This window comes from Pecten maximus, chromosome 11 (assembly GCF_902652985.1).
Source record: "Pecten maximus chromosome 11, xPecMax1.1, whole genome shotgun sequence".
NCBI lineage: Eukaryota > Metazoa > Mollusca > Bivalvia > Pectinida > Pectinidae > Pecten > Pecten maximus.
Window position 1 is genome coordinate 31,728,316 of NC_047025.1, and position 14,661 is coordinate 31,742,976.

At 35.6% G+C, this 14,661-nt stretch overlaps 2 protein-coding genes across 3 annotated transcripts in view; one reads left to right on the forward strand and one right to left on the reverse strand.

Annotated features, from left to right (window-relative positions):
* Positions 1 to 9,452, reverse strand: part of LOC117338364 (alanine--tRNA ligase, cytoplasmic-like) — a 29,655-nt gene extending 20,203 nt beyond the window's left edge. Inside the window, exons 1-6 of the mRNA XM_033899693.1 lie at positions 9,399 to 9,452; positions 6,672 to 6,838; positions 4,613 to 4,801; positions 3,135 to 3,280; positions 2,260 to 2,451; positions 202 to 346 (exon numbers count right to left, since the gene is read on the reverse strand). Coding sequence (XP_033755584.1) covers positions 202 to 346; positions 2,260 to 2,451; positions 3,135 to 3,280; positions 4,613 to 4,801; positions 6,672 to 6,815 — 816 coding nt within the window. The 5' untranslated portion in view covers positions 6,816 to 6,838; positions 9,399 to 9,452. The remainder of the gene's footprint in view (positions 1 to 201; positions 347 to 2,259; positions 2,452 to 3,134; positions 3,281 to 4,612; positions 4,802 to 6,671; positions 6,839 to 9,398) is intronic.
* A 506-nt stretch (positions 9,453 to 9,958) lies between these two features.
* Positions 9,959 to 14,661, forward strand: part of LOC117338286 (calcium-transporting ATPase type 2C member 1-like) — a 31,791-nt gene continuing 27,088 nt past the window's right edge. For both annotated transcript variants that reach the window (XM_033899574.1, XM_033899575.1), the window contains exons 1-4: positions 9,959 to 10,065; positions 12,975 to 13,296; positions 13,578 to 13,667; positions 14,483 to 14,518. In XM_033899574.1, coding sequence (XP_033755465.1) covers positions 13,111 to 13,296; positions 13,578 to 13,667; positions 14,483 to 14,518 — 312 coding nt within the window. In that variant the 5' untranslated portion in view covers positions 9,959 to 10,065; positions 12,975 to 13,110. The remainder of the gene's footprint in view (positions 10,066 to 12,974; positions 13,297 to 13,577; positions 13,668 to 14,482; positions 14,519 to 14,661) is intronic.

Below are 14,661 nucleotides of genomic sequence, written 5' to 3' on the forward strand. Positions count from 1 at the left end.
TCTCTCTCCACAGGGCTACTATAGCTATGGATTACAGTAGTTTGTAACCATAGACAAAACTTCTAAAAATCCAGAAAATATTTTATGAAATTAAGGTTAATGCATGGAGTCTTACAGAAACTACATTATTGAATATTCATTTTCTGGATAAGTTATTCCAAATTTTGAAAATCGAATATTTTCTATACCAGGATCCTTCACCTTTTGTATGGCATCAAAGATGGGCATGAAGAGGTCCGTGTCATAGTTGGAAGTCTTGCCCTGTATCACAGACAGCAGCCTTTCTAGTCCCATACCGCAGTCACAATGCTTGTTGGGCAGCTCACGTAGTGTGCCGTCTGGATCCCTGATCAAACATTAGGAAAACCCCCATAATTTGTCTCTAAATAAATATTAGATAAAATCTTGATATACCACAAGAAATGGTCATGTTTTGAAGTTGAATATAAATTAAATTCTTTTAAGTTTTGCATGAAGGACAGCAAACTTTCACAAATCCTTATAATGGTGTTTTTTTTCACTGATACAAATCAAAGGGAAAAACATACACTGAGGATTTCCAAAACAGGGCTGAAATCACAGAGCCATATCTATATTGGTACAGTGGTCCCCCTATTTACGACCACTCTCAAGAACGACCAAGTTTCGCGTTCACCGACGTTTTCCAACGATAAATTACCCCTTCTAAACGACCACCCCGCTAACCCGACCAACGATGGTATCCCTCTCGTGAACGACCAAGATTTTTGCAACGTTTCATTAAGACATTCAAATTATAGAATAATCAATAATAAAAGCGTGTAATGTCCAGCTCATTGAAATTCACGGACCCAGGTAAAATTTGACACATTGGATTGACAGGTTGTTTACACTGCGATAGCCAGCTAGGGAGCTGTTTTGTCCACCGATGTTTTTACAAACAAAATAATTACTCCTACCTTTTGTAGAAATTTAATATATTGTGGTATCTGTACACGATGCATCCATTATACAAAGCTATTATTAAATCGTACGTACAACGTCGGCCTACAGTACGTAGCTAGACAACGTGATGAAATTCCATTAGAGTGACCTCCCCTGTTACCTGTATGCGTGCGCATTGTTGTCGGTAATGAAAACAATTTATTACAAAGATGGCTGAACATCCTCAGCAGCCAGCAAGAAATGAAAAGTTTTGACACTTAAACAAAATATCGGTGTTTTAGAAATGATACACAATGGTGGTAATGCAAGAAAGATTGCATCGAAACCAATATCGGTAAAATGCTGAACTCAGCTTGGATTATTTTTGATTTACTCTTCAACGGCTTACATAATCCGAGGGTTCTGATGTTTAATTAATATCACAAGCTGCCTTGTATCTACATAGTAAGATCGTCAGAAAATTTGGACTACGGCTCACAATAACAGATTAAAGTATTTTTCTATAACTAGTTTTGTTGTTGCTTTTCAGCTATTCGTACCTGCAAATTTTCTGTATTTTAACATTAGAGATCGACGTTTTTCAGGGATGAAGGGGGTGATTTAGTGGATCCTGCACTCAAGCGTGACTATTTACGTTTTTTGCTTATTATTCGAAATATAACGTTACACTTTAATTTTGTGAAATAATTTACACATGCAACAAGTAAACCAAATTCAAAACATTACTGACAGTAAACAAAGGAGAACATTGAAAAACATTTTAACTTAACACAATGAATTGTCTATGTAGTCTATATAATGTAATATGTACTAGCTTGTGTGATCATTGACCTCACTGACATCACTCAGATGACAAAACTCTCAACAAAGACCACTTCCGTTATAAGACCATCTGATGCCTGTCCCATAGGTGGTCTCATAAGAGGGGACCACTGTATTAACCATTCTTCCTAACAGATTTTATATGAAAGCCTACTATAATGAATAAAATAGATGGGTATCAAATTTAATTACATATGCACAAGCTCAGAATTTGATTAAATCTGTATGCTTCACAAAATTTGCATGCAAATTGATATGTTCAGACAACATTTGACTAATATCTTGTCACAGGGGCATAAATCTGTTAACAACTGTTCAAGTGTTAAAGTATAACAGGAACTCAACCTTATGTGAAGTAAACACATCAGCAAGACATCAAGATATTGGATGAAAAGTAGCAGATGTCTCGACATCAGTTTTTCTTCGTAGATGAATGGATGGACAGTAGGAAAGATGAATGAACAACCGATTTACGTTTTAATTCAATTGTCTAGAATGTGAAAATAATCCAACCTGTTAAATTGTGTGAAGACAAGGTTCCACACCTCAAGGACATCAGGGTCATCCATGTTGACGAGGTGTTTAGCATCACGACCACCGATTCTGTCAAAGTTGATTTCTGTACATGGTCCACAAGGGCCTGTCTCACCCATCTCCCAAAAGTTGTCTTCCATGCCAAACGGAAGTACTCGATCTTCAGAAACTCTACAGACAATATCCGATTAGCTGTCAGTGCATAGTAATGTTGGATGTGAACCATAAACAATAGCATCATTTTTGTCTCACAAAATCTTTATAAAGATTTACTCGTGTTTCTTAGGACATTTCACAGAAAATGATGTACATTACGTGAAATTTAAATCCAGTTTCATCAATAATCATTTACTTAAAATTTTCAATCATGAAACATTTCATATTCTTTTACGGAAAGCTCCTTTAAAAGTTTTTTCCTTAAATCCAAAAATGCTTTCATATTGAAAAGCTTAAGTTAAGGAATTTCATTAAGTTAGAAAACATTGATGAAACTTGGACCTGGATCCTTACAAATGTTCCCTCTGTATGTATGTAAACAATGGCCAGTGACGTCCGCAAGGGTAATACAGAGTCCTTGATGTCACCACATCATTGAGAAATTTATGCAATAGAATCCAAGGCCGTTTTCGTTTTTGCAGTCCAATCGGTTGGACTGGTGTTGTTTGTTTATGAAATAAAAACAGACCTGGTGATTTTATATTGTTTTCAGACGATCCTTGACAAACACTTCCAAGGCAAGTATTAACATTTGCAGGTCCGTCAAGAAATATGTTTGAAATATCACATTTAAAAACTGACAAACCAGTTTGTCTGCATAAATGAACAAGCCCCAACATCTGTTATCGAGTGCCTACCCCAGGTTTATCCATATGTCCCGAGTCTCGTTGTCTGGAGCAAGTCCCATCGCCTCATTGCCACCAAAGTAGGTCACATACAGCCTTTCCTTTGGCATTTTAATTCTGTCCACCAACAGCTCCCAAGCGAAGGTACAGCACTCTTTCTGTAATTTAGGTCATAACAAAGGATTATTTCTAATTCTGTCAACTAACAGCTCCCAGGCAAACATACACTAATCTTTCTGTTAGTTAGATCATACAATTATTTCTTATTTATCTTATTGCAATTTCTACAAGAATGAAATCAAATCAGAAAAATTGTGAAAATAATAAAAGTTAGCATTATACGCTTAAATTTGGTTTGCACTTCACACTTCATAATTGTAAATAAAATTATATGAAATATGTATCAAAATAATTCATTTTCCCCCCATTAAAGCCTCACTATATGTATTTTAACTGTGATTTTTTCCATTATCCAGTTACTAGTAAAAAATATCCATGTCATGAAATCATGAATTTTCTCAAATCAATCATGCTGAGGAATCACATGAGATGACGTAGAGGGTCACGTGACTTCAGGACTAGAGGATCTCTTTGTTTATAGTGTACGCTTCGTTTTTCTCTGTCTTTTTAATTACTAATTCATCGTGATTTGTGGCTTAGCTCATCTTTGAACTTAGCAATAGTGACAGTGAAGTGTCATTGCTTCTTTTCGTGTTGCCATTTCGGCAAACAGAGCTGGATTTTAAAACTATATGTATTTTAACTGTGATTTTTTCCATTATCCAGTTACTAGTAAAAAATATCCATGTCATGAAATCATGAATTAAACAACATAGAAGTCTTCATCAGGTTTAAGGAAATAAATATTGACAATAATTAACAGTCAATTTTAGTGGGGAACCACTTAAGACAATCATACAAAGTGATTTGCCAAAAATACCAAATGGTGTATGAATGGGTAGGCTGCACAATCCCTTATCTGTGTTTGCACTAATACAAGAAACTGTTTAGTTGTTACAGCAAAAGTTAATACTGACATATACACCAATGGGTAAAAACAATTGCTCAATCGTTCATGGTTAGTTTAATTAACATTCAGTTAAATATGATGCCCTTTCCCTGATGTGTAAATGTCTAATACCATATTCACCATAATTGACACCCCTTCACCAAATAAGCCCCACTCCCAATTGTCAAATAATGACCCCTCAATCCCCATCCTTATTTCAGGCCAAATCAGGATACCTGGTAATTCAAAATTATTAACTCTTAACCTTTATCTGCATTTTTATTTCATATTCAAAGTATGTTTACCAAACAATAAAGTTATCTTCCTGTACCCAGCTAGCAACTATGTATTATGGATGCATTTAAAAACCTTTTGGGTGAAATGATTGACTGTTCAGATTAGAAAATTAACCTAGAAGTTGGCTTTCTATTATACCTGTATATAAAAAAAAAACTAGAATTATTCCAACATTGTGATGTACCTTAAAGTAGTCATCAAATGACCAGTTTCCCAACATCTCAAAGAAGGTGTGATGGTAGACATCCTTGCCAACATCATCTAAGTCATTGTGTTTTCCTCCAGCGCGTATACACTTCTGGGAATTGACTACTCGTCTGTATTTGGCCATATCACTGTTTGGATCAACAGTGCCCAAAAATATGGGCTTAAACTGAAATAAAAAAAAAAAGTATTGTGTACATGTAAAAATTCTAAGTTTGTATTTAAGCAAAAATTGGTAATTTTTAAAAAAAAAAAAACAGAAAAAGGAACCAATTTTTACACTCATATCTATCATAAAATTGTTTGCTGTACATGTATATACAGTGCATTCCGCTTAATTGGGTTGCCTATTTGCGGGGACTTTTTACCCCATTAACTGACTTATGCAATAAGCCGAAATGCACGTCGCCATCTTAGATTTGGTCCGTAATGGTTGTCAAGACTTGGGTCGATTTTGGATGAAAATATTTGCGTTATTATTGTTAATAAACGGTGTTTTTGTTTGTGCTTTTACTGATGTCAAATTATCAGATTACTATTACTAATTGTATAAAAATACATGTATTCAAATAATAAAAACTTAAAAGATTGTTTCTTATTCGTGACACAGTACAATCGTAGCACATCAAATCGGGGGTCATACCTCGAGCTCCCTGTTTCATTCACGTGTTCCTAATTTGACATACGATCTAAGGACTCGCCGACAATTACAGCTAAAATCATTTATGTTTATCATAGAGACATTCTTATGTTCGCTATGAAGTTTAAAATATTCCATATTATTTTCAATTGCCAAAGCACAGAGATCGGAGAAACCGAGTTTCGTTTCCGGTGGTATAAATTTATACGAACTTGACACTGGCAGTCACTGATAAAACAACACGAAATCCAATGTAATGTTTTTTATTAACCAGTTCTAATCCTTACCTAAATATGAATTAAAAGCTAACGTCGGGCGTCTGTCCTTTTACTGCTCGCTACTGTTTTTTTAATAACTCACCTGTGTACCTGTGTTGTCACATTTCCCCATGGCGAACCCCTCACTTTGGATTCGCCACATACAGTAAGCGGTGATATCAATCGATCTGTAGCAATGTCAGACCCAGGTCAAAACCTATTGTTTTGGTTTCTGCTTCGAAGATTTTACATCCCAGAAGTAAAAGTTTAATAGTCTAGTAGCTTAATTATGCTTTTAAACCCCCATTACGTTGGCCTGCTGCTGACTCTAAAAATAACATTTAATTTTACCCACAATTCTTAATCGACTTCACTTCCTGTTGGGGAAAACCCCCACGAGGCAGAATTAACAACAACACAGTTCTGAACATGACAAAACCCCAGACATAACATTATCGTTTAAGGTAATATTTTACCGTTTTTTGACATTTTAACCATCTAAATTACCCTATTTGTTGATAAATGTCTAAAACTTAAAGAAATACGTGATGACTTTCGTGAAAATCGGAGCATTTCTATTATTTTGTCAAATTATCGTTTTCGAATAACTGAAAAATACGACTTTTCCAACCCAATTAAACAATTTTTTTTTTACATGATTTAAGAGAAAATGGTTTTGGTTTTTGAAATTTTACCCAATTAAACGAAATACCCGATTAAGCGTTACCCGATTAACTGGAATGTACTGTATATCTACAGAAAATAACTAAAATTTTTGCCCATGACAAGAATTATTATCAAATAAAAATTATAAGTTTTTTAAAATTATTTTTACATGTTGAATCCATCTGGCTGACAGAGGGAGCACTAAGGTATAAGCCCATTTGCACTTCTGGCAGGTGCCCGAGTTTCCTCTGGCCCATGACACCATGTCTGGTGTAGGGCCAGAGCGCAGTACTACTATATGAAAACGTGGAATTCTCCAACACTGTTTGGTGACATATGCATGGTGTCAGGGCCAGAGGAAACTCTGGCTATTCTGGCAGCTAAGCTAAACATATCTGATGAAGGACATCTTTCCTAACATATGTGTATTTTACTGAGTTGTAAGTTAATTATTACTAGGAGTACTGTATATGTACCTGGTTCATGCCTGCATTAGCAAACAGCAGCGTTGGGTCATCCAGAGGAATGGTAGACGAGGAGTGAACATAGAGGTGCTGCTGCTCCTTAAAGTAGTCTATGAATAGCTGGCGCACCTGTTTACCAGTTAACGAGGCGTCCATTTTCCTCAGTTGTAGTTGATAACCTGAAACAAGAAATAAAATATATATCATTTACTCCCCTCTCTCAATACGCTATTGTGTTGAAATCATTATATAGATTTACCAAACCTTGTGTACTATGTCCAATCTGATCAAAACGGTGTCTTGGTCTATATGCTCTCGTCCCATTAACTACATTTTGTGAAGCTAGGTATACCGGTACGTACAGGCCAGGTTAACTTTTAATCAAATTGTAGCAATGACAGGCATACGCAAGTTACGGCACTTTCCCATTCTGCCCCGTGTTAAATAGGTCAATGTTGAATTCCATGTTTACCAGCTATAATTGTCTGGTCTTTCTATTTTCACTAAACAGTAATCACAATGAAGTATGTTCTACTTGTCTTTCATATGATTATTACGTTTATCGATGTTTTCTTCAGCAAAAACGCCTTTATTCATAGCCTCCCTCAGCGTAAAAATGGCGTCATCGCTGCCATTTTGGTAGCGATGTGACAGCAAAAGACGCCTAAAATATATATAAAGACACGTGAGAATCGAAATCAATTGTGTGTTTTGACTAATAGGAATGCAAAGCAATATCTAAACATGTGGTAAACCAGAAAAGAAAATAGTTTGGCAACAGAAACTGGAGCGGAGTGACGAGGTACCGATAAAATCGTTAATATTTCCTTACTTACCCTTTGTGACACCCCCTTGACAGTGATATTATGAAACCTAGGGCACTTTTCTTTCAGAAAACATAACTGTCAAAACTTTAGAATGAAGCGCAACCGTGCGCAGGGTCAAAGAAGATGAGTATTCCACACTGAAATGTAATGCGCCATGATTTTCGAAGGGGGATAACTCTAATCTAGTAGTCGTAGTTTACTACTTATGGAATATAAAAACGTACAGTAGGCCTATTAATCAAGCGTTTTAACACGAAAAAGTCGTCAATTTGAGTGGAGATCACTAGATTTAATGGACGGTAATAGCATAAAAGTATGTTCTTTAATTTAAATGTAGATTCAGATTGCACTTGACTCATTTTTTTCACAAAGAAATCAATTCAATAATCAAATATATTTCCATTTTCATAATTATAAATTATAGATATTATAAATTATATTCCTTATTCAAATGCAGTCTTATTATTACCAAAAATGATTCAAACTGATATGATTTAGTTATTCGTGCTAAAACACTTTAGTTCGTAAATTTATTTCACCATCAGTTTTACATGATAACCACCAGCATTAAAACTATGTCGTTTATCTTTTTAAGTCACCTGAGACGAAGTCTCAAGTGATCTATTCTAATCGCCTTTTGTCCGTCGTGCGTCCGTAAACTTTTTACATTTTCGACTTCTTCTCCAAAACCACTTAACAAAATTCAATGAAATTTGGCAGAAAGTTTCTATGGCTGAAGGTCAACCAAAATTGTGAATTATATGGTCCCCAGCCCCAGGGGCCTGAGGGGTGGGGCCAAAAAGGGTCAAATTGACTAAAACTTCAAAAATCTTCTTCTCTACTCTCAGATATGGTAGAATCAAATACTCTTCATAGATGGAAGGGTCTTAAGGTGCTTTACCAAAATTGTGAATTTCATGACCCTGGGGTCTCACGTTTGCCCCTGGGAAGGGGGTAAACTTTACTATAGTTTATATAGGGAAATCACATTTTTGACTATTATTTGTTGGATTTGTATTGGAATTCATTCTAACTTGGTTCAAATTATCATCATGGGATTACAGTTTGATGTTATGTACATGTCGGCCCTAGTTGACCCTCAGGGGCTGGTGGGCGGGGCCAAAAAGGGTCAAATTGACTGAAATTTCAAAAATCTTCTTATCTACTATATGTTAGAATCAAATACTCTTCATAGACTGACCCCATTAGGACTGATGGGTGGGGCCAAAAAGGGTCAATTTAGTTGGCCGAAATATTTCAAATCTCAGGTGACCGTTAAGGCCCTTTGGGCCTCTTGTTTAAAGATATTTCTCGTTACAATTATATTGACTTGAAATATAACAATAAACACATCTTCCTGAAGATAGTTGCCTTATTTTTTAAAGAAATAGGAAAGTATCCTTTGATGGCAGAATCAAGTTGTTTTTCCTACATTTCAAAGTGCCATAACTCTGTCAATTTTGAAGGTAGAGTCTTCATTTTTTCACCATTTAACTCTATTTGTAAAGACCTTTCCAACAATGTATAACATGAAATGTTTCCTATAATTTAAAAAAATAGCCTGTTATTGCTACAAATTGAACTGTACGTAACATGTACTGTACATGTAGCCCAGTATCATTTTAATAAGGATTGCTGATTCAAATCATATATATATACGTTATTGAGTTTACACATATGGCGATGACTACTTTTACACTCTAGGTCTGGTTCTACCTGAATGATGTAAACTATTGCAATTCATGGACCACATGAGAAGTAAACATCCCGATTCGTCTGGTATGACGCAATCCCCCGACACATGTGTGATATCGCTATAGTGCATAAATGGAGCAAAACATGTAATCAAGTGACGTTTCATATTTCCGAATAATTTGCAATATACCCACAATAGAAAACACTATCAACCTACAGAGCAAAATAAAGTTTCGGTCCAAATGCAAGTTCCCGGGACAGCTGTCCAACGTGCTTCCTTTTGTGTTGTGGCAAATTTGACACCCGAATGTTTGTTCCATTTCCCAAAATTTCGTGCGATGTAAATACTTCTTTAAAACAACATGTACATAATGGGACGGGGATTTATATCGCATTTTTAAATGAATTACGAATATCAAGACATCGTCATATTCTGTTTGTTTTAAATAAGCACACAAAAATTTAACAACTTTTCTAACAGATATCTTTTTTCAGTACGCACCGGTATTTTATTAATATTAAATGTTACCATCCCAGTTATTAGGGTGTTATTTCAGTATGTTAAAATTCTATCTTTCATTTGTTTCTTTGAAAATAAAAACAATAGCATACTTTTAATCATAAGCATATTGAAATATAACTGGGGACTTTAAAAAGTGTACGTATGTGAGACTTAACTCCCTTTGGAGATCAAGATCAGGATCTTATGAGGGTTTGATTTGAAAGTATTTTTGGCTTTTGGAGAAAAGCATTGCTGCAATATTATGCGAGTGTGTTGTCAAAAGTCAAAGCTGTCATGATCGTGGTTAGAACAGTTGTGTTGAGGTGACTGATTAACAGTGTTTGGTTGTATTTTTTCTACATTCCAACTCTGACAAACAATAGTGAGTATATGTACATATCACTTTATATTCATTTCATTACGCTTTTAATTAATAAATGTTTGACATTGCAGTAACCGTTAGGACGTGGATGACTGTTTAGCATAACTGTTGCATGACAAGAGGTTGAGCACATCCAACAGGTAGTGTGCCAACAACTTAGTGAGCTATGACCTATTCTATACAGCATGCATATGGTCCATCTGTTTTGACATTTTTGTCATATGCTGGAGTTTTATTTTTGAAATCCCATTTTAAACGGTGTTAAACAAGATTAATTTTCGTTTGAAATGTTAACATCAAAACATTTCATATTGTAATATAATATAACCATACATACAGGTTGGGAACTCCCTCGGAAAGTCAAGAGTCTCAATTTTAGAAGACTTTGATTCTTGAATTTGTATTTTATGATTAAGTGCACCCTTTATAAAACCAGGGACATATTATATATATTATTATATGTCCCTGATAAAACATAACACAATTTCAGTATTTTATTGAAAACCTTGCCTCTTTTGCTTATGTATACATAACTTTGGTTTGATGAACAGTTTCTGTCTTTAGGTCACCTGATCATGAGTCAATGAAGCTTCATAAAGCTAAATACACAGCCTGATTAGCTTATATCAATAAGATCCCTGACAAGTTCAACAATGGGGCCGATTTTATCTGACAGAGTAATGACCCTTTGGCTTTTTATTACCATTAATATTACTGGGCTTGGTGAACATGCTTACTTGATAAATATGAATGGACTTTGATGAAATTTGGTATGCTGTGAGCTTATATCAATAAGAACAATTTCATCATGTGACTAATCTGATCATTGAAGTTGGCCCTTTGCAGTTTAGGTCAATGGTCATGATATTGGGCTACTCCTATAACATAAGAGGCCGCTGGCTGGCTCTCTTTCTATCAGATATGATTTTGCCGACTGTTACACGGCACCTGTCAACAGTATCTCGCCTTGTAAAACCTCTAACATTGTTGGAGTAGATATTGGGCCAGAAGCATGCTGGTCTATATGGATAAAGGACTATCATGTAAATTATTAAAATGAGTTATATTGGCCTTTTCTAATGGTCACAGCTGGGGTCATATATAATAAATCTTTGTTTAAAATCCAAAATTGGTATATTTGTCACAACTCAGGTGACCTACATGTATAAGCCTTTAATATTTCAATATTTTCTGGAGTGTGTAATGAAAATAGATAACACATACCGATCAGGCATCGTTGTGTATTGTTTACATGTGTTCATCCGGGTCATTAGTTATTCTCGTGCATTCTCCCGCACGCTTGATTATGTAATTCTACCACTCAGATGGTCTATATCGGAGGGTATAAAAGCCGGCTCTGACAGACGACAACACTCTGATTTCGGCATCCAAACTGTGCAGACAGAGACCCTAAGAAAGGTAGATAGTTATGGAAAGATAGATGTGACTACGGTCTTCTCCTTGATCCATCAACTAGTCATTTTAACACAGAGTGTTTGGCAGAGGCTGATAGGTTAGCGACTACAAATTAGTTGGCGACTACAAGCAGGTAGTCGACGGTCAAGTCAGCAACTACAAGGTAGTCGGCGGGCATGTCAGCGACCATATACTATAAGTAGTGTTGGTGGTCAGCAGCAAACACCAGGGGTAAGGTGGCCGATGAAAATACATAGGAACAGTCAGAGCGTCATATCATGTTCGATTATACATATTGCTAGTCACTGACTCCCCGTAGCCGTATAGTCAGTGGTCACACACAGACCGGCGACCAGTAACTAGCCGTTGTGAGTGGTGCAGGACGAGTCATAGTCAAGTACTAGTTTTGGGTGTAAGCAAACAGTGCTTATATAGTATTAAGATTAGGTGTCAGCGGTCAGACAGACCACTGTATATATAAAACTTATATTTTATGCATTGTATGTTCTCATTAAATGTTAAAGGCTACCAAATAGTAGTAATATTTGTATATATTTGCATCTGTAGACTAGTCACTAACCAGCTGGATCTATTAGAAGTAGTGACGAACCCATTTGTAAACGTCACAAGTGCAACAAGAATGAAGTTTTTATAGCTGGGCCTGGCACATAAATATGTAATGGCCATCTGTGCTGAATTAATTTTTTTGCTTCTGTAGTTGAGTGTTCAAGTGACAAAAAATCCTGACAAAAATGCAAGTACAGTTGTTAACATTATGAGTTTCTGTACATGTGAGGACCAGCTGTTCAAATTCTGGCTTATTATATACTTGTAGCTGTCTAAGGAATCAGCGTTATGTCAAAATTGTGGCTATTTATTTTATTTCAGATATTTATGTGGACAATGATATAGACACCATTCACAATTGAAAGTGTGTAAAAGCCTGCATTTAGATTTTTTTTTATTTGTCTTGTACAAAAGCAGAGTACGATGATAATAAAAACTGCACATCTACAGTCAATCCATCTCCTATTTTAGACCAGTCTGGTGACTTGGTTTAGGTTGTTTAAAGTCCTATTAACAGCCAGGGTCATTTATATAATTAGGGACATGCATATGTCAGATTTTGGAGGTGGAGGAAAGCCAGATCTAGAGTACCCGCGGTATAAGCCACCGGCCTACGGTCAGTACCAGGCAACTGCCCCACGTGGGTTACTGGTCTGGTAACACACTTGCCTTTCACCTAAGTGACTAGGGTTTGATTCCCTGGTCGGAAGTGAAAAGGTATGGGGTCACCTATCTGACCAATTTTTTTGGGTACCGTACTTTGGTTTCCTCCCACAGTATGACCTCATGTACACTTCTATCCAGGCCAACAAGAGCGATGAATATAATTTGGTGAAACTTCTTTCACAGTTGTTAAAATATTAGTAAGTTTACATTTGTTTCCCTATTTTATGTCACATTTGTTAATTCTCTGTCTTGTCTTACAGATCATCTACAGTGGACAGCAGATAGCCATATGACAATGTGATTAAAGTGGTCCTCACACTGGAGACACCTCTTACATATCATTTTGTATGAACATCAGATGTACATGATACAGAAGTTCTAAGTGTCTGCTTTGGAATGATGTCTACAATATGTTCCGAAGAAGCTTGTCAGCTGTCTGTGACAGAGATAGAAAGCCACTTAAGGACAGATTCCAACGTTGGTCTGGAAGGGGATGAGGCCAATCGTCGCAAAGCAGTGCATGGCCATAATGAGTTTGAAATCACAAAAGAAGAACCACTGTGGAAAAAATATCTTGGCCAGGTAAACCCAAATTTTAGAAAGTCTATAATGTTAAATCACATTTTTCTTAAATTAATTGTTTTTGTCACAAGTAAATCTAAATAATGAAAAACAACACCTGAATATTGAAGGTGTTATAATGGAATTGGTTTGTGATACAGGTGTATTTCAAAGTTGGAAATTTAAAGAGATCATTGACAAGTTGAACATCAAATTAAATAAACAGTACTTTGTAGCTCCAGTGCTTTGTTTTAATTCTCTTTTAGTTCCGTATTCTGATTCAGTTATAAATTTCTTTGTAGTTTAATGATCCATTGATTCTGCTGCTCTTAGCCTCAGCATTCATCAGCATTTTCATGAAGCAGTTTGATGATGCTATCAGCATCACTGTGGTAAGTCTAATATGTATTATATATAAGTTTGTAGGGGCATTCATTGTGAAGCAGTTATCATGTATAACAGTCTAGAGATATAGTTTATCCACAGCCATCTGCTTCTGGTTAGTATTAAAAGAAAAAAAATGTTTGCCCTTACTCCTACTATATCAACAAGGTGTAACACTTGAAGATCGGTCGCCACGTCGACTGTGGAATTGAAGAAGTCTTTTGATTGGTCAACAATTATAGTTAGTATTGTTTAAAGAGCTGTTGACTAATCAGATTGCCCCCTTTCATACCGCTCTGAAATATACAGACTACTTCGTTCTGTTCCACAGTCAATGCATCATTGGCTATTTTGACCACTTTTGATCCATTTTCTCATCTTTAAAAAGATTTTTGATATTTTAGTCAGATTGAACTTAAATTCAAATTGAAAAAAAAAGATGTTACAAAATATATACATACTGGCATGGTATGTATGTAAATAGATGATTGAAAAAAAACACAATAAAACACAATTACTTTGTTTTGACCCTCTTTGGGGTCATCAGGTAATTTAATATTTATAATGACATCATAGTGAATATGTCTTCGAGGTCTGAAAATGGCCGATGACAGTGACATGAAAAGAGTGTATGCCTTCACATTCGCCAATTAATATTTAAATGCCAAAAAGTAAACTTGATGAAAATATGGCTTTGAGCTTTCAAATATGATTACAATGCATCTCTTAATGTAACCATCCCATGTTCATTAATATCTGTTGCTAAGGTTGACACTGAGGGTTTTGAAATACACATGTTGTATTGTCTTTTCCTTCTTTTCAGGCAATCATTATCGTGGTGACAGTTGCGTTTGTACAGGTAACTATCAATAAGTGTGACATCTGTATTGAGAATAAAAACAGTTTGTAATCTACATACTGAATCAATATACATTTAATTTAGTTTTATGTATGTAAAATAAAAGAATCATTAACTATTTCTCTGTACATTTATATCAGTTT